Below are 26,914 nucleotides of genomic sequence, written 5' to 3'. Positions count from 1 at the left end.
TCCCTCCCTTCAGGCCTTTTCCTACCCACTGAAAAGACAAGCAACATAATAGCTAATCACATATGGGAAATCATACAAAATAAATATTAGCCATGTTGCAAAAAAAGCAAGAAAAATAAAAAAGTGAGAATTAGATTTCAATTGGCATTCAGAATTTATCAGTTGTCTTTGGAAGTGGACAGCTTTTTTCATCATGAGTTCTTTCAGAATTGTTTTTGATCATTATATTGATCAGAGAAGCTAGGTCTTTAAAGTTGGTCATCATTACAATATAGCTTTTCCTGTATAAATGTTCTGGTTCTGCTAATTTTCCTTTGGTTTCCCAGGTTTTTTTTTTTTTCTGAAACCATTCTCCTTGTCATTTCTCTTTTATTTTTTTTGCTTTTTGGAGGGGGCAATTGGGGTCAAGTGACTTGCCCAAGGTCACACAGCTAGTTTTATGTTGTATCTGAGGCCGGATTTGAACTCAGGTCTTCCTCAATCCAGAGCCGGTGCTCTATTCACTGCACCACCTAACCACCCCTCCTTGTCATTTCTTATGGCACAACAGTATTCCATCACAATCATCTACCATGACTTGTTTAGCCATTGCCCAATTGATGGGCATCTCCTCAATTTCTAATTCTTTGTCAACACAGAAAGAGTTGCTATAAATATTTTTGTACCTATAGATCCTTTTCATTTTCCTTTGTTCTCCTTGGGATATAGAACTAGTATTGGAATTGCTGGTCAAAGGACATGCACAGTTTTATAGCCCTTTGGGCATAGTTCCAAATTGTTCTCCAGAATGATTGGGTAAGTTCATAACTCCACCAATAGGTCTATTTTTGCTTTTGCTTTGTATGAGATCATGATTGCTATGCCTACCTTTTTTGCTGAGGCACAACAGATTCTGATCCAGTCCTTTATTTTAACTCTGTATGCGTTTCTGTTTCAAGTGTGTCTCTTGTAAACAACATCTAGTTAGATTCTAGTTTCTAATCCATTCAGCTATTGACTTCTGTTTCATGGGTGAATTCATCCCATTCACATTCATAGTTATGGATACGAACTGTGCAATATCCTCTATCCTATTTTCTTCTGTTCATCCTTCTCTCTCTTTTTACCCTGTCCCTCCTCAAAAGTCTGTTTTGCTTCTGACCAGTACCTCCCTTCATCCACTTTCCCTTTTATCACACTCCACTTACCACCACCACTCTCTCCTCCCCCTGCCTTTTCTCTTATCCCCTTTCCCTCCTATTTCCCTATTAGGTAAGATAGATGTCTATACCCAAATTAACATGTATGTGTTTGTGCATGTGTGTATCTTTTCACACACCCACACCCACATACCCACACACTCACTCACACATATTCTTCCCTCTTTGAATCAATTCCAATGAGAGTAAGGTTCAAACATTGTTCAACACCACCCCTCATTTTCCCTTCCACTGTAAAAGCTTTTCCTTGAGTGCCTCTTTTATGTGAGATAATTTCCCCCATTTTCTTCTTTTTTCCCTCCCTTCTCTTGGCATATCCCTCTTTCCTTTTTTTTTTTTAATCATACCAATGTAATCAACTCATACTCATACCCTCTATCTGTGTAGACACCTTCTAATTTCCCTTATAATGATAAAGTTCTCTTAAACAATCTAAATTCAGGCAGCTAGGTGGTACAGTGAATAGAGCACTGGCCCTGGAGTCAGGAGGACCTGAGTTCAAATCCAGTCCAAGACACTTGACACACTTACTAGCTGTGTGACTTTGGGCAAGTCACTTAACCCTAATTGTCCTCCAAAAAAAAAAAAAGATAGATTATAAGTTTTAGGGGCAGCCAGGTGGCTCAGCGAGTAACAGCACCAGCTCCAGCGTCGGGATCGAATCCGGGCTCCGACACTTAGCACCCACCCAGAAACACCTGGCCGTGTAACCTTGAGCAAGTTACTTCACCCCAATTGCTTAGGGGCGGCCAGGTGGCTCAGAGAGTAAGAGCACGGACCCCAGTGTTGGGATGACCTGGGGATCAAATCTGGGTGCAGATACTTAGCATCACACCCAGAAATAACTGTCCATGTAACCTTGAGCAAGTTACTTAACCCCGATTGCTTAAAAAAACAAACAATCTAAATTCATTGAGTCTCTTAGATTATTCCCTCATAATTACTTTTCTATGTTTCTCTTGAGTCTTGTGTTTTAATGGCTAATTTTCTATTCATATCTGGTCTTTTCATCAGGAATACTTGAAAGTACTCTGTTTCATTAAACATCCATTTCCCCCTGAAAGATTATATTCAGTTTTGCTGCTAGGTTGTTTTTGGGTATAATCCTTGCTCCTTTGCCTTCCAGAATCAGATCCCAAGCCCTCTACTCCTTTAAAATGGAAGCTGCTAAATCTTAGGTGATCCTGACTGTGGCTCCAGTGAATCTGTCCATTCTGGAATTTTGCTATAATATTCCTGGGAGTTTTCATTTTGAGATGTCTTTCAGGAGGTGATCAGTGCATTCTTTCAATGACTATTTCAACCTCTGCATCTACAATATCAGGGAAATTTTTAAAAATAAATTCTTGAAATCTGATGTCTAAGCTCTCTTTTTTGATCATGGCTTTGAGGTAATCAAATAATTATTAAATTATCCCTCCTCAATCTGTTCTCCAAGACAGTGTTTTTTCAGATGACATATTTCCCTTCTTCTTTTGTCTTTAATGTTTCTTGAGATCTCATGGAGTCATTAATTTTCACTTGTCCAATTCTAATTTTTAAGGAATTACTTTCTTTAGTAAGTGTTTATATCTCTTTTTCCATTTGGCCAATTCTGCTTTTTAAGGAGTTCTTTCTTCAGTGAATTTTTTTTGCATCTTTTATCTCATTTGGCTTATTCTATTTTTTTAAAGTGTTATTTTTCTCAATGAATTTTGGTGTAACTTTTACCATTTGGCCAATTCTGTTTTTTAATGTGTTATTTTCTTCGGTACTTTTTGTGCCTCCTTTACCAGCTGTCTTTTCACAATTTTCTTGTATTGCTTTCATTTATTTTTTCTCTTTCACTCTTATCTCTTTGTTTAACTCTTGCAGAAATTCTTGCTGGCATTCTGTCTAATTTGTAGTTTTTTCCTTTGAGGCTTTGCTTGTTGTCACTGTTGTCATCTTTTAGTTTGTGTTTTGGTTGTCCCTGCCACTGTAGTAGTTTTTTGTGGTCAAGTTATTATTATTATTTTTTTTGTCGCTCATATTCCCAGCATATTTCTTAACTTTGATCCTTTTTTTTTTTTGAGGGGAAAGGCAAGGTAATTTGGGTTAAGTGACTTGCCCAAGGTCACACAGCTAGCAAGTGGTCTGTTAAGTGTCTGAGGGAGGATTTGAACTCAGGTCCTCCTGATTCCAGGGCCAGTGATCTGATCACTGCGCCACCTAGCTGCCCCTTAACTTTGATCATTATGTTAAAATTGGTCTCTGTTCACCTGGGGGTAGGGACTGTTCCAACTTTCAGGCTTTTGTATACTGTTGTTTTTAGGGTTAATTCTAAGGGGTCTGAAAGTTTTTGGTGCTTCCAAGGTGTTATGATCAGGGGAGAGGTACAGAGGTATAGTCACTGCTCTCCTGATCTATGCTCTGGTCTTTATGCAGGAAGGGCCCCTGTTCCCCTGGCGCTTCAAGCAATAGTGTTCCTCTCTGACCCACAACTGTAATCAGGGCTCCTGTTCCCTTATAACTGACCACAAACACTCCTCTCCACCTCGGAAATGAGACCTAGAACTGTGTATGGGCAACAGCACTGTCAAAGAGAACCAGGTACTATACCCAGTGGCAGCAAAGGGTCACCTGTAACCTTTTTCTGACCAACTGTTTGATTTCCCTTATCATCAGTGGGGTGAAAATTCCCAAAGCTGAATATAGGGTTCTTGTTCCCTTGTGACCATGACTGTTCCTCTCTGCTGTGGTACTGTGACTCAGAACTGGGGAAAGAGTGTCAGAGCTGCTAGATGGTCCCTGTTCCTGCTCCTAGTGTTAGTTAGCATAGGAGTCCCCTGGGATATCTTTCTACCCAGTGTAATATAATGCCAAGGAAAGGCAACTTCCCAAGGTTCAGGATACCAGCATAGGTGCTCTCTATTTTATTCAGTGACCAACCAAGAACAGAGAAGATCAAAACATGACATCATTCCAAATACAGCATTTACTAAATGTGATTAAATAATCTCCAAGGACTACCCCACCCCAGGACCTTCCAATCATTCAATCAATTACAAAGTCTCTGTTCTAAATACTTTTCCACCCCTAGGCTATACCTTAATTAAGTCCACCACAAAGCCCCTCTTCTCAAATGGAGATTAGTTTCCAAACATAAGGTCAAAAGTTCCCCACCCCTGGATCACAATTGAATCTACCCCAGAGTTACATCAAGTTTAAACACAGCACTTAATCTTTTCTTCATCTTGACACGAGGCAAGTTCTCAGCAATCTTAGTTCCTGGGGAGACAAGGCTTAGCAAGGCCATAAGATACATTGCCAATCCCTTCATGAATTTATCCTCTGTCTGTAGAACAGTCCTAGAACCCCTGAACACATTAGCAAAGCCCTCTCCCGGGATTTCTGTAAACATACAACAAGAAAATCCTTCTTCAGGGCTTCTGAACCAACAGAAAGGCTCCCAGACCCCTGCAACAACAGCACTGTCCTTCACCAGTGGACAGTATTCACTCTGTCTGCAGGACAGTCTCCAGACCCCTGCAACAACAGCACTGTCCTTCACCAGTGGACAGTATTCACTCTCTTGTCTGCAGGACAGTCTCAGGGCTTCTTAGCCAAAAGCCAGGTTCCAGGACTTCTTCAACAACAGGACTGTCTTTCACCAGTGGACAAATCTGGCAAAACAACATCAAAACAGACAGACAAAGTACCAGCAAAACAGCCAGACAAAGTACCAGCAAAACAGCCATGTCTCCTCAGTCCTTGGCAGCTCAGGGGGCAGGTCTCAAAAGTCCAGGGCGATTCAAAGTGGCTCTCAGCAATCCTCAGTCTCTCTCTGCCTCCACGTGGGTGCCGCTTCCAAAAAGGTCTTCCGCCTCTCTCTTGTCTCTCCAAATCTACGTCATCAGCTCCTCCCAGTTCAGGACTTTCTTTTCACATCAACAAGTCCATCCCACAGGTGGGATTAACAAGCTCTGGGTTTTAACACAATCAATTTGAAAACCAAGCCAATACAGGGGAATCTTTAATTGCCATTACTATCACACCCAGATATTCAGTCTCTCTACCAACCCCGAGTACTGGGCTGGCTTCTGCCGATTGCTGTTGCCAACTACAGTCAAGTGTTACCACTTCTGCTGCTGCTCTCCACTCCTGACCAGCTCCACACAAGTGCCTACAGACTTTTCTATCTTCCTAAACTGCCCTGGACTAGAAAAATGACTCACTGTGTCATTTTCTTGGCTTTAAGGCTCAGAATTCAGTTTGGTGCTTTTTTATGTTGTTATAAAAGAGGTTTTGCAGGAGCTGAAGCAAAGTTGCCAACTTCTCACTTTGCCATCTTGATGCCCTACAATTCACAATGCCCCAATATTTATACAAATACCTTCACTTAAACATTTTCAAAATAAATTATTCCCCTTTCCCCATAGCCATGCCACTTAGAATAGGCAGGCAATAGCATCACAATGACATACAAATAGCTTAGTTTTCATGCTGACGGGTGGAGGACATTCTACGGGCCAAGGACAGGGTGGGGAGAAGGGGGAACCTGCGGCCTCAGATAGCCCATAGTTCTCAAGTGTGCCCCTTTGATTAAATACAAACTTCAGAGAACAAATTTTCTTAATAAAAGGATTTGTTCTACAAAACTTGAACTCAGTCAAAAGACCACACCCAAGGTCCTAGAGGGCCACATGTGGCCTTGAGTCTACAGGTTTCCCACTTCTGGCCTAGGAGAATACAAGCTGAAATAAGTGCTCCCTAATGCCCCAAAGCACAGTGGATAGAGTACTGGGTCTGAAGTCAGGAAGACTTCAGTTTAAATTTGGCCTTAGATACTTACTAGCTGTGTGACCCTGGGCAAGTCATTTACTCCCATTTGCCTCAGTTTCCTCATCTGTAAAATGAGCTGGAATGGCAAACCACTCCAGTATCTTTGCCACAAAAATGGGGTTAGGCAGAGTCAGAAATGACTAAAACAACTGAACAACAACAGCTCCCAAAGAACCTCAGTGTTAACTTAGCCTCTGGCTCATGGATACCTGGCATTGGCAAGACTAGACTCAATTGCTAGTTATCATGGACAACAATTAAATGTTACATTCCCTTCCTTCCTTCTTCTTTCTGTTAAGTCCCCTCTCATGCCACTGTATTTATAGATAGAAAAATTTTTTTAACTTGAAGACTAAAGGCCTTACTTCAATGGTATCACAATTTTCCACATGCTAGAACACAAAATACAGGAATGGCATAGATAGACCAGATCATTTGTTATCATCCTTTACTCATAATTTGCTCAAGCTAAAAACACCTTCTTTTCCCCTACCTTCTTACTTCAAAGAGAGAAGTTCACTTGAGGACACTATCAACAGTGAAGGACATCAGTAAAAGTGGAAGACCTTCCAGATGCTCATGAAAAATATAACAAGTATCTAGATCCCAGGGTTGCCACCAGACTCTACAGTGGAACATATGTGAAAATGATAGGTGCAAAAATTTTTTTATATAATAACTTTTCTCAAAGTCATCCAGATTGAATAACTGTCAAATTATTTCCAGTTCAGTATAGAATAAGCCCCATAATAGTATTTACTTTTAAAACTAAATTTTATATTTTTAAATGAATAAAATCTATGTTTTCTCACTCCCACTTTCTCCTTCAATTGAGAAAAGAAAAAGAAAAACAATATCCTTGCAACAAATACTTTGTCAAGTAAAACTAATTCTGTTCATTAGCCATGTCCAAAAAATATAAGTCTCATTTGAAACTCTGAATCCATCAGCTTCCTGCCAGGAGAGATGGACAGCATTTTTCATCTTCATCTTCTGGAATCATGGTTGGTCAATGTGTTGATCATGCTACTTAAGCCATTAAAGTGGTCTGTCTTTGTAATATTACTGTATTGTATATTCTGTTTTCTTTGTATAAGTTTATATAGCAAGTCTCCATAGGTATCTATGAAAACATTCCTTACATTATTTCTTAATACACAATAGCATTCCATTGATTCATATACCTTTGTTCAGCTACTCCCCAGATGATGGGTAGCCCCTTATGTTTCCAGTTCTTTGTCACCACAAAAAGAGCTGCTATAAACCTTAGTAGTATTTTGTTCACAATCAGGATGGCCTGAGAATACTGATTGTTACATGGTATCCAAATCACATTAATCTTGATAATATAGGATCACTAATGCTTGCCCAAGAGACATATTTACGCACCACATCATTTGGGAGGCTTTGAAGATCATCAAAAGGAGTTTCCAGAGTATTGGTATCCACATTCAAGATCACAACATCTTCCAGGGCCATTGTCCTTACTTTCTGCAAATAATCACATGTAAAAGAAAGAATGTTGAAATTTGGACTGCATTTACTTCTAATAATGACATCTCAGATTTCTATGGTAATATGGTATATGATGTAGGGTTATATTATGATAATATGTGTATAATATGCAGTAATAAAATATTTCACGTGTTTTATAGCAACATGATAATTATAACATATTTTGATACTGTCTTAAGATTTACAAAATACTTTCCATGAAAAACATCTGACTTAGGGAATGGAAGTAATATTCCCATTTTGCAGGTGAGTAAATTGAGGATCATTGTATTAAGGTGACTTTCCCAGTCACACATGAAATAAGTATTAGAGCAAGGAGTATAATGATTCCAAACCCAGGGTTTTTCACCCTGTGCCATGTTACCTCTTTTGCAAAGTTGCCAAAATATCCAAATATGTCACTTAGTACTTTTTACTCCTTAGCAACTGAGAGGAATTAGCCTTTATTGCTCAACATTATTTTAAAGCTCCATCCTGCTTTCATAGTTTATGTTCAATGCTCTATCATTCTAATGTTTTAAGATTCCATCTTGCTTTAACATTCCATGTTCCAAGGTCCCCAGGAGATGTATCATTGCATGATTCTGCAATGGTTACTGATTACACTAAGGAACATAAGCAAAAAAGACTCAAAGAAGGAGCGAGGGAAGGAAGTACCTGGTGTCTCTAGTACAGCCACTATTTAGTCATTAAGGACAGCTGTCTACAAATTTTTTTTGATTGTGCAATCTGATCAGTTAAAAATGTTCACTCATGCACCACTAATACATGCACATTTAACTTACGCATAAGATATATACAGAGGCCAGGTGTCATAGGGGACAGAACTGGCTTCAGAACCAGACAGACTCTGGGACAAGACCCACCTCTGATACATACTGACTGGATCTTTGGACAAGTCACTTATCCCCCTGGTATTCTAGGCAACTCTCTAAGAGTATAAATTGCAGAGAATATATCAACCTGTATTAGTACAGAGATATTTCTCAGCTAAGAGTTCTTATATCAGTGAAATCATAGGTTCACTCTTAACCCCATCCCTACAAATTACTATATAATTTATCCCTATAAAATACTTGTATTAATTAAATATATACATATATAATAAAACATTAAATAGAAAAAAATTAAAACTATGAGATGAAGATGAAATAATATTTGATTCTAAAGTCAGCAGAGAGCCACTGGAATTTAATGAGTAAATGGTGAGATGGTAGGAAGGTAGGGAGACCAATTAGAAACATAGTGTAAGAACTCTGGTAAAAGATGACAATGTCCTGAACTTAGGTGATTACTACGTGTAAAGAGGAGACAGAAGAGAGAGATTTTGGAGGTAGAAATGACAATATTTGGCTATGTGGTATGAGAGCCCAGGGTGACACCAAGGTTCAAAATGGGTATCTGATTGAGGTTGAAGGTGATGCCCTCAACAATGAGAGAAAGATAAGATAAATGATGCCACCTGTCTGTGTCTACTCATCCCGTGTGACTCATTTTATCCCACCTAAAAACACAAGTGGGGAGAGGCAGATTCAACGCTCTTTTCATAGGTCATTGCTGCAGAGTGCAAAGCCCAATATAGTGAGAGAAATCTGCTGTAATCAAGAGGTGATCTATTCTAGAGAGGCAGGAGGCAGAGGATGGGGGCATAAATTCTGTCCACATGGTAAAGGCAAGAGGTGAAGAGGGTCTGAATGGAGTTAGTGACTGTATAAGTAAAGAGAAGGGAGTGAATATGAGAGGTGTGGAAGTAGAACCAAGATTTGACAACTGATTAGGCATGTGAATATGGGGTGAAGGAAAAGACATTAAAGTTGTTAGAATTTGAATAGTTGGAAGGATGGTGTACTTGACAGTAATATGGAAGTCTGGAAGATGGGGAGGTTTGGGGAGGAAAAGAATGTAGTGCTATCCAGGACCCAGATCACAATTCATCACAATCATGCCTTCTCATCCTGTGTGATTCATTCTTTTCCATCCAAAATGAAAAGGGGGAAGGTAGGTCTCTTACTGGTCACTATCTGCAAGTGCAACGCCAGGGGTGATTACAATGGCACGTGAACACAACCAGTTCAGAAAGGGGAAGACCAGAAGCTTGCATAGCACAGGGAGATCAGAGAGGAGAGGAGAAGGGTAAATGTTGAGGGATAAATATAGGTCTGGAGGTGTTAGAGATAAATTCTAAGATTTGCACTTTTGCAGTAAGGGTGGGATACAACCTGTCATATCACCCTCCAAATGGTCAGTCATATGTCCCTTGGAGTTAGTCCACAGTCAGCTAGGATGATGCCACTGCCCCAAGGAAAGTCCTGGCCCCTATTTTGGAGGTCAGAGATCCAAAGGACTCTAGAATATCTGCTTTTGAATGTCAGGTACTGGACTAATCATTTTCCTGTTAGTTTTGGCCTCCTTAAAAAGTAGTCCTCCTATAAGACATAGAGAGATACATCTTTGCTTCCAATTATTTTTTTAAAAATCACTCTATCCACACAGCTTGTGTTTCTTACTTTGAGGAAGAAAATTCGGCAAAGATATGAGCAGATGTCAAAAACGTCCCCCAGAAACCCTACCCAATTAAAAATACTAACTGGTACTGAAGAACACCCAACAGCTCTCATGTAGCTAGGTCCACAAACACATTCCCTCTCTTTTTTAGTTACAACATATGCCAAGGCCTCTGCCAGAGGCAAACCCCACCCCCACCAGCCGCTGTGGGTTCTCAGCAATGAAAAAACACACACACACATGGACAAACACTTTAGCTACCCAACTGGCATTTCCTGCACAGAGGAGCAAAACCAAATGTGACATTTCCCCATCGATCCCATTAATTAAAAAATGCCTTCCTCTTTATGTTGTAGTGGGGACCTTGCTTGACTTCCTGCCCTCTGAAGTCACAAATTCAGCCAACGCTATTAACACACACAGTATAGAAATGCTTTGATTTAGAACCTGATGATAAAAGCAAAGGGCAGTGACAAAAGGTGGTGTGGTGTATCGAAGGTTAGTGAGACTTAGGTTCAAATCCCAATTCTAAAACTTACTAGTCATTCCTCCTCTCTGAAGTTTCTTTATCTGTAAAATGGAGAAAATAATCCTCATAAGATCAATTTCACAGGGTTTTCATGAAGATCAAAGATTTTTGTCAGTTAAATAGTGCAAATAGTATTAGTCCCTGTTTAATGGAAGAGGAAACTATTACTTGGAAAGGTTAAGTGACTTTGTTAAGCTCTGACAGTTACTAAGTGCTGGACTCAGGTTTCCTAATTCTCAGTTCACTGTTCACTCATTCACTTAATAGACATCTATCAAGGACTATGATTTGCAAAACATTGTGCTTGGTGTTATAAAGTTTAGCTAAGACATGGCCCCAGTTCTTATAGGACTTCTATTTTAGAAGGTTAAGATAGAAAAAGATCATAATTAATATAAATTTTTAAAATTAAATATATCATCAATGTATAGACTGTGTTAGGTGAGATGTGAAAGGGAAAGTCATTTCTGACTTGAGGAAAGGAAGATCTGGGAAAGCTTTACAAAAGAAGAATTTGTGCTGGACATTAAAGGATAGAAATTCAACAAGCAAGAGGGATATAGAAATCCTATAAGCCTGTATGAATGAAGATATAATATATAATTATATATTATATTATTATTATATATGTCATATATTATATATAATATAAACAAGCCTGTAAGAATGAACTACTCTCTCTCAAGTGGGTATAGGTACCTATCCACCATAGAGAAGGCTGTTTCTGGAAGAGTATCAGTACTTCCTCTTCTACAGCTTTTGTTGTTACTGGTTCAGTGACAGGGACACTGGAACTTCCTCCAACCTCCTTTGTATAGGTCAGTTTTAGTAAAATGAGCTTCATTCCCAAAGGATTTGCAAACTGGGTATCACAGTACATATAAAGGGCTTTAAGTTCCCCAGAAGAAAAAAATCCAACAAAACATAAGCTACAATCATCATTCTGTGGAAATAAAGATTCTCACATTGTTCTTAATAATGCACAGTCTATCCAATTGTATTCCATGTAAGGATGGTTAGAAGCACAGTATACCATAGTTGAAAGAGCTTTAGAATAGAGAATGTTACGTGTGTCTGAGCTTACAGAGTACTTAGACCAAAGATCATTAGAAATTCAATAAACTCTTGAGCAAAGACTGTTAGAGTATAAATCACAAAGTGTTAAGAGTTGGAAGAAATGGTTAACGGACAGAATTCTAGAACAAAAAATTTTTTAGCAGAAGAGTGCTAGAAACTACAATGGTTCTCTATTACTTAACAAACTATGTTTAAACTACTTTGCTTAGCAGTTAAGGCCCTCCAAAATCTTATATTACCCCTTTGCAGCCTTACCTTATACTGCTTTCTTTTACATACTCTGGATCCTAATCAAGTCAAACTGGATTACTCTCTGTCCTCCAAATATGCTCTGAGCTTTCCTATATTCCTACATTTGCTCAAGCTATTATGTATTCCTATAAATGTACTATCTATCCATCTTTGTTCAATATCTTCTATGAAACCTTCTTTGATCTTCTTTCCACATTCCTCACCTCTTTCCCCCTTAAACCTTACATAATATTTTGTACGTTTTTATGCTATTATTTTTTTTTTTTTGCTTTTCTTCTTCTAGAATGTCTTTACCTTCAGTATATTTCAATTCTCAATCTATTGTTCTCTCTGGTTTCTTTGGTGAAGCTTGAAATTGTATATTCAAATTTGTTTTTCTTTATAATTTTAATAGAATTCTATTATTTTTGCTCTATGGGACATCAATTCTATTGTCAATACTCTCATTTCACTTTTGAACCACTGAGGAACAGCATGTTTTAGTTCCAAATTCTCTTCAAATTCCACAAAGTCCTCTGTCTCATCAAGTGTTGGATCATTTTCCTTTGTGTCACAGTATTTATTCACAGACACATGAATTAGTTTATTAGATCTAAAGGTCATATTTCCTTGTATTGTTACTGTTTTTCCTGTTGATTTATCTGCTTATATTCAAGGTCTTTTGAGTTTTCTTCTTCCTGAAATCTTTGATGATTTCAGTCTCCCTCTTCTCCCCCATTATTTTCTCCCATTGTTCATTTTCTGACTCCCTCCCCTCTGATTGTGATTTCCTTGGGGGTTGGTTCTTAAAGCATCTCAGTCTTCTCCATGCTAAGCAATTCACAGTTCAATAGCCTATATCTATGCCCCAAGTGACTTTAGGGTGATCAAAACTAGCTCCAGATGGATGCTATGCTCTTTTCCTCAGATACTGAGGAATGCTACAGAGCATGTCCCCTTCTCCCTCAAACACTGTATCCTGTCTTCTTTCCCTTAATTCTTTGACTCTGCACCAGCAATTCAGAGCTTTGTAGCAGTGGAACTATGGGGCTGTGACACCCAGCAGGCTTTTATTCCTGAAGGGCTATAGCCACACTGGCTGTCTGCCACAAAGTGGGCAAATTTCTGCAGCCTGGAGTTGAGGTTTTCATGCCACTAGAAAAAGGGAGGGGGGACTGATATGTGGAGGTGGGTTTTGTTGCAAGTTTGTGTCATTTCTTTGGGTCTCCTAGTGCAGCCATGCTGTGATAGCATGAAAGGTGGGGCAGGGGTGCTGAGTGAAGTCAGTCAGTGAGTATCAGTTCATCGGCTATGTGTGAGTGTGTGTGTTTAAATTTAATTAACCTTCTTTTGGATTCTACATATTCTAAACTGTGAGACAGCTGAAATTGCTTCATCTTTGGTCTACAATTTCTGTGTTGGAGAAGTTGTGGGGAATCAGAAAAAATATCAAGTCATTCATCTTATTGCTCATGTGACTCAGAAGCCCATTTTGTACCTTTCTAACAAACTATGAAATCACTTTCATTCACAGAAAGGATGAATCAGGCAAAAGTTCTAGGTCTCCAATCTTTATGACTTGACTGAACAAAGCACGTCTCCTTATTGACCACTTCCTTATATGGGTAGTCTACTACAGTACAAGCTCTCTGAGGGCAGGGACTGCTTTGCTTTTTATATCTTGAGCACTTAGCACAATGGTACATATTAAGCAATGAATAAATTCTTTTCATTGATTCCGTCTTATTTTCCTACTAGACTATAAACTCCACAAAGGCAGGGACCATATTGTCTCTAGATGTTACATTTCCTTTCTCCAATGCTTACTCAGTACAGCATTCTGCATGTGTTGGCTCTTAAAAACTACTTGATGTATCATATTATAGTATCACGGTAAGGCTAAAAGACAATATAGAAGCTGGCCAGCCCAACTAGTTCTCAACCTGAACACTCCACTGCAAAGATTGGCTACATGTTCATTTTACTTTCAGGGAATAAACAAATATATCTAAGCATAGCAGGGAAAAAAGAAAAACAATAATAGTATTAACATTTCTATAGCACTTAAAAGACAGCATGTTGTAGAATTCCAAGTGTTAGACTTGGAATCAGATATGAGTTCAAATCACTTTTCAAAATCATATTGGCTGTTTGATCATAGGCAAGTCAACCTTTTGGGGCCTCAACTTTCTCATCTATAAAATGGTGATAAATATTATTTGCAATTGCTCTGGACTTACTATTCCACAAATAACAAACCTTCATTTTAGATCACTTCTTCTTATGCTCCTCCTGTCTTATGGCACTCACAAAGATATGATTTCTGCCAGATGACACTGAATTCCTAGTGATTCTCTTCGGCACTAGTTATATCTTCCCATAAGACACCTTCCTCAAAGAGTTACAATACTCTTTATTCTTCATTGTCTCTTTATCTTTCCTTTTGCTAACAATACCTTTTCTCCTTCAAAGTTCAATTTTGCTAACATCACTCAAAAACCTTTCCTTCATCGAAGGTCATTCTATTGAAATTCATCACCTAATCCAGATCACAGTGACTTGTCCTCTAGCTACAGCCAGGTGGCACAGTGGATAGAGCACGGGACCGGGAATTAGGAAACTGAGTTAAAATCTAGACTCATTAACTGGGCAAGTCACTTAACCTTGTTGTGTCTCAGTTTCCTTATCTATAAAATGGGAACAACATCTAACTCTGAATCAATGTCTGCCCACTGGACCTCTCAAACTAGATGTCCCATTAAGTATCCCAAACTTGGCATGGCCCAAACAGAACTCATTATCTTTCCTACTTCTCTTCTGAACTTCCTAACTTTTGCCCAGGGTACTCCTATCCTTGCAGTTTCCCAGGTTTGAACCTTGGTATTATCCTCAACTCCTCACGTTCTCTTACTCCCTAAATCCAACTGGCTGCCAAATCTTCTCACCTCTACGACATCTTTCACATCTGGTCCCCTCTTATTACTCATGCAGCCTACCTCATCACCTCTCATGGCCTGGGTACTGGCAATAGCCTCCTAACTGGGCTCCCTGACTCAAGCCTCTCTCATTTTCTAAGTAACAGGCAAGGTACCTTGATTTTCCTTAAATACAAGCCTGTTAATATCACTCTCTTACTCAATAAACTTCAATGACTCCTTGCCTCTAGGATAAAATATCCATTCCTCTATGTGACTTTTAAAGTCCTTAGAAACCTAGACCCACCTTTCTAGTCTCATAAATATGATTAAACTACTCACCCTCTACGGCACAGCCAGATTGGCCTTGCTGTTTCTCATACATGGTTTCCCAGCCCCCACTCCTATTTCCACACCTTTTTCCTATCTCCCATGCCTGTAATTCATTCTTTTCTTACCTCCTCACCACAGAATCTATTTCCTTCATAACTCAGCTCAAGCACTACCTTCTACATAAATTTCCTGATTTCCCCAAATGCTAGTACTCTCCTTCCTTAAGCTTATTCAGTTGATCAGTTGTGTTTGACTTTTTGTGACCTTGTGGACCAACTGTCCATGAAGTTTTCGTTGCAAAGATACTAGAGTGGTTTGCTATTTTCTTCTTTTTTGAAGGCAGAGGTTAAGTGACTTGGCTAGAGTCACATGGCCAATAGGTATCTGAGATTAGATTTGAACTCTGGTGTTTCTGGTTTCAGGCTCATTGTCCTATCCACTGTGCCACCTGGCTTTCCCACCTCCCCTTAAAGAAACTTGGCTTAATTTCATATTATGTGTGTGTGTATATACATATATACGTATATATATCTATACATGTTATCTTTTTTTTCCCAATAGAATATAAGCTGCTTTTTTTTTTTTGCCTTTTGGAGGGCAAATTGGGGTTAAGTAACTTGCCCAAGGTTACACAGCTGGGTTGTGTGTGTGTGTGTGTGTGTGTGTGTGTGTGTGTGTGTGTTAATTGTGTGAGGCCAGATTCGAACCCAGGTCCTCCTGACTCCAGGGCCAGCGCTTTACTCACTGTGCCACCTAGCCACCCAGAATATAAGCTTCTTGAGAGTAGGGACTATTTCATTCTTTGCACCCCAGGACCTAGCATATGGACTGGTAAATAGTAGGTGTTTAATAAATGTTTGTTGATTAATTGATTATGATCCTGAATATGGCTGACTTAGAAGAAAAAGGAAGAGAGGGCAAGAGAGAAAGGGAGAGGTCAAATAGTCTTTTAATTTAATTTAAGATTCTCGAGAGCTACATAGGGAGCAGTGACATTTCCCCCTTAGCACCTCAGGTCCCCAAAGGTCACTGAGCTGCCAAGGAGTTGATAAACTTTGCTTTTTCCTTCATCTGAAGGGTCAGGAAGGAATAGACACTGATTTGCTCTTTCCTGTTGCACAAAATTAAAAAGCTCAGTTTGACAGCTCAGAGGAGCTGTGAATATGCAGCTGGAATTTTCCAATGTACTTTAACCAGAAACAGAAGTTGGTTATAAGAGAGGTGATAGAACACTTCTTAAAAGAAGCCAACCTCAAATCATTCCTCCAAATCTAACAATATCAGACTCATGTTAACAAGGTCAAAGGTGACTAAGCAAGGTCACAGAACTGTTTCACCAACAGCCCATAATCCTCAAGCAACAATAGAATATTAGAGCTGAAAGGGATCTTACAATGGAGAATATTCTGTAATAAAGCACAGAACCTAGAATGTCAGATTTGGAAGAAACTTTAGAGGTCATTTTACAGAGGAGAAAATTGAGTCTCAGGAAGGAGGATTAACTTGCTCCAATACTTAAAAGTATTTAATAGTATTTAAGTGAAAGATAAGTCTTATTCAGCATTTAAAGCTCTTTACAAACTGGTCTCTGCATGCCTTCTCTGCCATCCAACCCAAAAGGCTTATTTGTTGTTCTCCTTGGACAAGATACTCCGTCTTCCATCTTGATGTCTTGCACTGGTTGTTCCTCATTTCGGGAATATTACATCCCAACCTCTGACTCTTGGAATCCTTGGCTTCCTTTAAGACTCTGCTCTCTTCAAGGAGGCCTTTCCTGGTCCTCCCTGATACTTCAGTTATTCTCCCTATGGATACCTTCCCATTACTCTATATTTATTTTGCACATTAGGATCTGTATGTTGTCTCTCCCATTAAAATGTAGTTCCTTGAGGTCAGGCATTATTTTTGCTTTTTCTTTGTTTCCCCAGTGCTTAGCACAATGCCAGGCACACAGAAAGGGCTTAATCAATGCTTGTTGATGAACTGGTTAAGCTAGAGCCCTGAATGCCTCCATTATCCTTTATTTGGTTTTTCTTTTGCATATTAATTGAGACTAGTCATAAGTTAAAGAAGATCTCTCTCAAAAGGAGCTAGTTTCTTCATTCTAAGAAACAAGACTGAAAAAACTTCCTCCTGGGTTTTGCTAAAGAAGAGTTCATACCTTCTAATCCACATAAGTTACTTGGGTGACGAATCCTATTATCTTTCCAACAGAAAGAATGTTTTTAAAGGCTTCTAAGAAACAAGGTTATTTAGTCCAAGTTTGGTTTGGCTCAGTCACCCTACTTCTCTAAAGTAGAATGAAGGAAAAAAAGACAACTTTTAAGGTCATACTCCCCAAGAATTGGTCTATAGATATAGCTTTGATTGGGGAAAAGGAGAAGGAAGGAAGGATCCTTTTGTTTTGTGAGCAAAAACAATTCTTCCTCTGAAAATTTCTCTCTTGATACATTAATTAAGGAGATAGCATGGTATAATGCAAAAAACAATAAACTCGGAGTTGGGAGGGCTGCAGTAGTTCCAAATCTTACACTTATTAGCTGACACTGGGAAAGTTACTGTCTCCTCTTTGGGCCTCAGTTTCTCCATCTGTAAAAGGGTGGCGCTGGACTAAAGGAAAGAATAAGATTTCTTCCAGTTTTAATAATCTATGTTCTAAAGTATAGCCCACTCCTAAAATATGTTCTAATACTCTATTTTCCAAGATTTTACAGTTCTAACATTCTATGATTTTTAATCTTCATTTCAGCCACATTTTCAAGACCCTACAAGAGATTTCAACTGCCCATCATACCAGCTCCTCAGTTTGGCATTCAAAGAAAGCATCATGTTCCCAATTTACCTAGTCACTTAATCTCCAACTTTTTCTCAACACAAAAATTCCACTTTACTCAAAACTCCTGCCTAATTCCCCATTCCTATCCTACATGTACCAGGCTCATTCCTGCTTTTAGATTTTTTTCTCATGTTATTGACTTACAGCTTGGAATATCCCCTTCCCTTCTCTCTTCCCTATTTACTCTAGCCCATGAGGTAATATGGAATAATGGAAAGAGCATTGGATTTGAAATCAGAAGACATGGCTTCAAATACCAGTTCTGTTCCTTCTCACCTATGTTACCATGGACAAGTAATTTTCTCTCTTGGGGGGCCTCTTTTTCCTCTTCTGTCTTAAATCCTATGGACCTATAATGACTCTTTCTCTGAATCAGAAAAACATTTTTTAGGCCTTGATACACTTTAGAATATGAGATTATATTGTTTTCCTGTCTCTTAGCTCTTTCCCTCCAGTCCATATGTGCAATGTGCCTAGTGATCTCATATCTCCATGAAAGGCTAGGTTGAGGGTGTACTCTCTTATCTTTTCATTTGAGTCCTGCTTGATCTTTGTATTTGTTTCATTCACTTTTAATATTTTTTTGTGAGTAGTTGTTCTTTCCATTTTCATTGTTGTTACATTGTAGTAGTTACTGTATATATGTGTCTGTCTGTCTATGCATGTATGCACGCATGCATGTGTGCATGTATCTACCCATGTATGTATGTGTCTATACATCTATCTATCTATCTATCTATCTATCTATCTATCTATCTATCTATCTATCTATCTATTTATCTATCTATCTATCTATCTTGTTGCCATTCAACCATTTCAGTCATATTTGACTCTTCATGACCCTTTTTAGAGTTTTCTTGGCAGAGATACTTGAGTGGTTTGCCATTTCCTTCTCTAGCTAATTTTACAGATGAGAGAACTGAGGCAAGCAGGGTGAAGTGATTTGCTGTCCAGGGTCACATAGCTAGTAAGTGTCCAAAGCCATATTTGAACTCAGGTCCTTCTGATTCTAGGGCCAGCTTTCTATCCACTGTGTCACCCAGCTGCCTCCTATACTATCTGCCTGTTACCAATCTGTCTCAAGGCTTGGTAAGTCTACTTTGAGAAATTCATGATGAAAAATCCCTTCCCTTTACTGTTTCAGATCATGCACAAGTATCCTGAAAGCCTTTCACTTGGGTGTTGAGCTGGAATTGAGTGTACATACAAAAGGTGGAATAGACAGACACCTACTCTCTTCCCTCATCGTTTTTGAGTGGAATTAAAAATGCTACTTTGTTCTAAGTAGCAAAACTGATAATCTGCCAGCAGCCTAGTCCAGACAAACAGACAGTCAGAGATACACAAACATTTTGTATATTGAGCAAATTGCATGTTGTTTTCTTGGCTCTGGTAACTTCACTCTGCGTCAGTTCATGTATATCTTTCCATTTGTATTCATCACACACATATTACAGCACAATAATATTCCATTCCATTCATGTTTAGCTGTTCCCAATTGATGGGCATCTATTTTGTTTCTGATTCTTAGCTACCACAAAAAGTGCTACTATAAATATTTTGAGGAATATAGAAACTTTCTTCTTATCGATAGCTTCCTTAAGGTATAAGCCTAGTAATGGATTCTCTGGTTAAAAAGGTATATAGAAAGTTTACAGTCACTTTATTTGCCTAATTCTAAATTGCTTTCCAAAATGGTTGTAACATTTCACAATTCCATCAACAAGTATTGGTGAATCTAGCATTCCATAACTCCTCCAACATTTACTATTGCAAATTTCCAGGGTTTTGTTGTAAATCAATGTTTTGATTTACATTACTCTTATTAATTATTGGAGCATCTTTTATATAGGCTGTGAATACTTTGCACTTCTTTTGAAAACTGTGTTCATATCTGCTAACCACTTACTATGCCCTGGGCACAGGTCTATTTTCCTGAATGCCTAAAGTTGATATTTTGAATCTAAGTCTGGAAATTTAACCTACTATTCTAACTTTTTGGAGCTTAACCCTGCAATTCGATATGTTAGCTATCCCTTTCAGTTGTATGACATTTGCAAATTTGACAGACATGTCTCCCATGGCTTCATCTAAATCACTGATAAAATTATTGAACTAAATAAACGGGCCACTCCACTAGAGTTCATCTTCCAAGCTGACTTCAAGTCACTCACTGATGGCTACTCCTCAGGGTCTGACCATGCCATCAGTTCCAAATCTACTTCTTTGGGCTACTATCTCTCCATTTTGACCAAGTATACAATGTCTGTGACATTTCCCCAACCTACCAGTTTAGTTATATTGTCAAAAAAAGAAATGAAGTTAGTTTGGCATTATTTACTCTTGGTGAAATCATGTTAGCTTTTAGCAGTCTCCCCATCTTACATGCTCATGCAGGAGGTCTAAATTAAGTGAAGTCTTCTCAAGTCCTTCTACCACTATACATAGTTTCGAAGAAGAACAATAATGAAGATCATTGCATGAACACTTTTTAATGGTAAAACTTATACACTGGTACTGGCTGGCCTTGACCTTTAAAAGGAGACAGCAAAACAAACACAAAGAATGAGAGAGGGACACAGACACTGATCCTGAGCTACACTGTAGACCAGGGGAGAGGCTTGGACATATACAGAGCTTCTACAGGGAATCATGTGCATGTAGGAAAGTGGGCTTAGAGAGATAGAGCCTCAATGAGAGAAAGGAAAGAGACCCAGTGTTTTGAAAAGAGAAGGTGGGAGATGAGATGGATAAGCCCCAACCCTCTCATACCTGGAGAGAAGATTGCATGGCCCCAAAGGAAAAGACAAAGTGACAAAGCTGGGAAACGTGCAAAATGATCCCATTAAGGGGCAGGTAGGTGGCGCAGTAAATAGAGCATTGGCCGTGGAGTTAGGAGGACCCGAGTTCAAATACAGCCTTAGATACTTGACACACTTACTAGCTATGTGACTTTGGGCAAGTCACTTAACCTCAACTGCCTTGCCTTCCCCTCTCAGAAAAAAAAAGATCCCATCATTTCATACCTACTATGCATCACATGAACTATATTTTTACAGAAAGGTGGAATTTCTCAGGAGAGAGTTGTTGTTTGATGCTCTCTGGAAAGGGGAGGTTTTTGTTTTTTTTACAATTGAGAGACTTGGATATTTTAATACTTTAATGGAGTACTTCTAGAATTTTTCCAGCTAATACTTACAGTATCTATTATGTGCCAGGCACTGTGCTAAGCACTTTACAAATATCATTTTATTTGATTCTCTTAACAACCTGGGAGGTAAGTGCTATTATTATTCCTACTATACTGATGAGAAAACTGAAGCAGACAGAGGTTAAGTATCTGAGGCTGGGTCTGAATTCAAGTCTTTATGACTCCAGACCCAGTGCTGTATACACTGTGCCACCTGACTGCCTCAGATTTTTACCATTCTTACATGCCTTCAGATTCATTTCTTAGCATTCGAGTTCCAAATTTCCCCTTACCTTCCAGCCCCTCCCCCATTCACCAAGAAGAGAAGCAATATGATATCATTATGAATATGAGGTCATACAAGATATATTTCCATATTAGCCATGTTAAAAAAAAAGCAAGCAAAATAAAGAAACCGAAATAAATATGCTTCAATCTACACTCAGAGTACACCAGCTCTCTCTCTGGAGGTGGACAGCAGTTTTCATCATGAGATCTTTGGAACTGTTGTGGATCACGATATTGATCAGAATGGCTTAGCTGATTATTGTTCCAATATTTCTGTTATTGTATACAATGTTCTCCTGATTCTCCTCACTTCACTTGCATCAATTCATATGGGTCTTTCCATGTTTTTTTGAAACCATTCTGCTTATCATTTCTTGTAGTACATTTGTATTTTATTACAATCATCTACCATGACTTGTTCAGCCATTGCTCAACTGATGGGTATCCCTTCAATTTCCAATTCTTTACCACCACCAAAAAAAAGCTGCTATAAATATTGCTGTACATATTGTTCATTTTCCTATTTCTTTGATCTCTTTGGGATATAGACCTAGTGGTGGTATTTCTGGGTCAAAGGTATGCAGAGCATACTCATAGTATTTTGGGCACAGTTCCAAATTGCTTTGCAGAAGGGCTGGAACAATTTGCAATTTCACCAACAGTGCATTAGCATCCCTATTTTTCCACATCTCATCCAGCATTTTTTATTTTCCTTTTCTGTCATGTTAGCCAATTTGATAAGTGTGAGGTGGTACCTCAGAATTGTTTTAATTTGAGTTTCTCTAATTAGTGATTTAGAGCATTTTTTTCTTATGACTATTGTTAGCTTCTGAAAACTGCCTGTTCATACTCTGACCATTCTTCATTTGATAAATGTCTCTAATTTTCATAATTTTAACTCAGTTCCATATGTATTTGAGAAATGAGACCTATATCAGAGAAACTTCCTATAAAAAAAATCTTTTCCCTCAGTTTCCTGCTTTCCTTCATGCCTTCAGATTTCAAAAATCTGAATTGGTTAATGAATTCTCTATGCAGCCATGCTGGTCTATTTAGGCAACTCCCTCATTTTCTCTTTATCAGAATAATTTTTTTTTACCTTCAGAATTTATTCTTGAGAGTATATCATTCCTAGTCAGCCAACTTCCCTTGTAGAACTTAGCCTATTGGATTCTATCTGTGCTTTCTCTGAGACCTTTGAAAAATATTCTCCCCAAATCTAAGGTACATTTTAGACTGTACCCATCATTTCTGTCCTCCATCATGAATTTTAAACTAGAGTGATCACATTCCCCCAAGGTTCCTATTATCTCTACTTCAGTTTTGTCTTGTTAGTCAGAATTAAATTTGGAATAGCAGTTTCTCTTGTTATTTCCTCTACCTTTTAAAGACAAAAATGTAGGAAACCATTTATTTGGGGGGTATCTCTGCTTTTGCAGAAAAGAGAGAGCTCCAGCTTATGTCCAGATAGTTCCCCATTATTCATAACATGCTTCCATGCCATATCTGTGATTGATCTGTGTCCTAAGCTCCTTATTGAATTGCCTCTTCTGCCTAGGTAGTCTGTATTTGCTTCTGTATCTCCCTCCTTTGATCCTTATCCAAATATTTTCTACTGTTTACGCCATGGGTTCCTGTATTTCTTCACATGAATGCATCTATATACCATATTCCAGTCGTGAATGCCAGCCCATTAAGCCTTAGTGATATCTATAGGCTCAAATATTGATTGAAAAAATAAGCATGTACCAAACACCTATTATGTGCTAGTGACTGAGGAAAAAAAGAAAAGATTCCTCCCTCTCCCCCGTCCCCAGGAGAAAAAAAACAAATAATCCAGTCAGTCTGAGTTTTTGTCCAGTTACAGGTTACATTTTATAGAGGCAGAAAACAATTAAGCAAGTAATAAAACAAATACAAGGTCATTTTTAAGGCCAGGGGTGGGTGGGCAGGGTATTGGTGCGGAGGGGGGGGGGGGAGTGGGGAAGAAAGATAGCTAGAAACTATAAGGGAACTGGGAAAGGCCCCATACAGAAGGCAGTACTTGAGCAGAGACTTGAAGGAAACTAAGGACTTTAAGAGGCAAAAGTGAGGAGGGAGAACATTCCAGGCCCAGGAAATGAGTCGTACAAGGGCATGGAGAGTTAGAGGAGTGGTACATGTGAGTGCTTCAAGAAAGGAAGTTTGATCAGAGAGAGGTATATGTGAATATGTATACACATGCATGCATATATACATACATGTATATATAAAAATCTCATGAGGCCAGAAAAGGAGGTTGGATGAAAATTGTGAAAAGCTTTAAGTGATGAAATAGAAGAGCCGCTATTTGATGCTAAAGATAATATTCACTGGCGTTTTCCTGGGGTCAAGACCTCTTATTTTTCTTATTTATTACTCATGTTTTATGTTTTATATATACATATGTGAGGTCAGGAAGTTTCTTCCTAGTTATCTTCTTAGATACCATTTTTCATGTATTACCGGTCTTCTCTTTGAACAGTCCTCTTCCTTTGTGTTAACTGGTGTTCTCCATAGAACAAGCCTTGACAGAACGAGGTGGGTGGGTTCCTCCTTTCCTCTCTCTTTTCAATTTAAAAAACCATCTTGATCAGGCTATATCCCTATTCATTTAGTCTATACTGCAGCAAAACTGGACTTCTCACTGTCCTTTGTATACATCTTTAACTTTCCTACCTCCATGTCTTTGCTTACTCCATTGCCTAAATTTGGAATGACTTTCCTCTCATCTTCTTCATCCATGGACAAACTTAAAGGCCCAGCTAAAATACCACTTCCTCCTTAAAGTAGTTCCTAATCCCCAAGCTAGGAGAGAAGTTTTGCCTCCACCAAATTTTTGGTGCTTTCTATTTCTCTTATGAATTAGTCATATATAAATTTTAAATGTGCAGAAAGAGGCCTCATATGTCATCCAATTTCACTACCTCAGTTGACAGAGGAGGAAAATGTAATCAAACAAAATGACTTGCTCAAGATCACACAACTACTAAGTGGCAGAGCCTGAAATCCAGCCCAGGTCTCTGGTTCCTTTTGTGTATGGGGGTTGGATTAGCTGGCTGCTAAAATCCCTTCCAACTCTTAAATTCTATAAATCTGAGATTTCATGTACCATTGCATACACTGTCCACCATACCACAGCTTATAGATGCACATAAATAATTTTCCTCATTAGATGGTAAGTGCTTTAAAAGCAAGAACTATGTATTTTTAATGTTAATATAATCTTTTGCACAATGTATTGTAGAAAGTAGGTACTTTAAGAATGTTAGTTAAACTTAGGAATCACAAGGGGTAGTCTGGTTTTATAAAAAAGATGCTAAACTCAACTTTTTTTTCTCTCTCTCTCTTTGCTATAGATGTAATATACTTAGATTTTAGGAAAGCATTTGACACAGTCTGTCATGTTATTTTTGTGAACAAGATGGGGGAAGAGTGGGCTAGATGAGGGAACAGCTAGATGGATTTGGATCCAATCATTCATGGTTTGATGTCATTTTGGGAAGAGGTCTTTAGTGAAGTGTCACAGGGATCTATATTTAGCACTGTATGGATTAACATTTTTAACTCATAACTTAAAAAAATATATTTAGCAAGCCTATTAGATTTGCAGAAGACACAAAGCTGTATGAGAAAGCTAACACAATGAGTGACCTAGTCAGAATCTAGAAAAGTTTCATCAAATGGTAGAAAGAATCTAATGAGATGAAACTGAATACAAATGCATGTAGTGTTTTAGGCTTGGTCTCAAAAAATCATTTTCAAAAGCACAAGACAGGTGATCATGGTTAGACATCGGCTCATCTGAAAAACATCCGCACCTTTGAGTGTGATGCAGGGTTAATATGAGACAACACATGTGACATAGCATATAAAAAAGCTAATGCAATCTTAGGCTGCATTAAAAGAAACAGGGTACAGGATTAGGGAGGTGATCATCCTGTTATACTGGCACTGGTTAGATCTCATTCAGCTCTGAAGGTTACTTTTTAGGGAGTACATTGATAACCTAAGAACACAGAGAAGAGAGCGAACCAGGATTGTGAAGGACACACGGATCATGCCATATGAGTACTGTTTGAGAGGATTAGGAATTTTTAGCTTAGGAAAGTTTGGGGTAAATACAAAAGCTATCTTTAAGTACTTAAAAGGTTATCATGGGGAAGTTGTATTAGTCTCCCTATGCTTGCTTAGAGAAACTAGAACTAGAAATTATGGGTGGAAATTTGGGGTAGGTTTGGGATCCTAGTAATCATCCAGACATAGAATGAGCTGCCTCCAGAGGCAGAGGGCTCCCAGTCACAGGAGGTCTTCAAGCAAAGAGTGAAGGACATTTTTTCATGCACGATGCAGAAGGGATTTTGTTGCTTGGTTTTGCTTTGACTAGATAACCATTTAGGTCCTCTTTTAACTTGAAAATTCTGTGAGCCTCTCTTCAGGAGGGCAGGACCAAAAGATACTTTTTTTTTCTTTTATTTTAGATTTGAATACTAAAACTTAAATAGACAATAGAGAAAAAGAAAAGAAACAAACTTAAATACAAAATAAGAAAAGAAAAAAAACTGCCATGTACACAGCAGAATGCGAGAGAGGATTCAGAACATACAGCAACAAATTACCATTTCAAGAAAGCCTATATAATAAATACTATGCATTGTGTTGAGAGCTATCTTTTTTTTGCTTCCTTGTTAAGTTTTCTTTTGCTCTCTACTGTGGACTTTTTACTTTGTTCTTTTTTCTCCCTTCCTCCTCTGCACCCCAGAAGGCTAAAATTAAGCGAGGACACACACACGCACGCACGCATACACATTCATATATACATACATACATACATATATAGACATATCTTTTCCCTAACAAATTCTACTCTGATCTTTGTTTTTATGTTTTTCAATATCTCTTCTTTCCTCTCTCTCCTGACTCCTCCACTTTATTTCTGCCCACTACCTTGCCCTCCTATTACTTAACCTACCCCCAAGAAAAACTTTTAAAAAATCATTTAGAGTTCCTAACATTGTACCAGGGATTTAGGAGGGATTCAATAAAAACCTCAAAGAAAATAGGGGGGCATACCTACTATATTATTTTCATTTCTCTATTCAAACACTCTCTAGATTCCACTACCCACTCAAAAATATATCACTCCTGACAATTAGCATTCAAGTCACTCTACAATGTGGCTACAACCTACCTGTACATCATCATCTCAGATTTTCCTTTACATACTCTACATTCTGGTCAAACTATTCTTTGTCTTCTGCTGTCCCTGGGTCCTTTCTCACAATTAGAATGTACCAATCCCTAGCTTAATTTGTTAAAAATCTTTCCAGGCTCTCCTAATGTGAAATCTTTCTTTGCCCTCCCAATCTTCACCAAAATGAAAATGATCCCTCAAATTTTTTATAAGCACTTAATCTGAATTTTGTCTCTGTCTATAACACATTCTATCTCTCCTTTGCTAGTTATTTGTAAATG

General features: G+C 38.4%; 1 protein-coding gene across 1 annotated transcript in view; it reads right to left on the bottom strand.

Annotated features, from left to right (window-relative positions):
• Nucleotides 1–26,914, bottom strand: part of DENND1A (DENN domain containing 1A) — a gene marked incomplete at its 5' end in the record, with an annotated part of 386,178 nt that overhangs the window by 231,030 nt on the left and 128,234 nt on the right. The window contains one exon of the mRNA XM_069073945.1: nt 7,392–7,493. Coding sequence (XP_068930046.1) covers nt 7,392–7,493 — 102 coding nt within the window. The remainder of the gene's footprint in view (nt 1–7,391; nt 7,494–26,914) is intronic.

Source organism: Petaurus breviceps, unplaced genomic scaffold (assembly GCF_028583685.1).
Source record: "Petaurus breviceps papuanus isolate PSGF00001 unplaced genomic scaffold, PetGlider_PUasm1.0 90879, whole genome shotgun sequence".
In the NCBI taxonomy this organism is placed as follows: Eukaryota; Metazoa; Chordata; class Mammalia; order Diprotodontia; family Petauridae; genus Petaurus; species Petaurus breviceps.
This window is presented reverse-complemented; position numbering and strand designations above follow the sequence as displayed.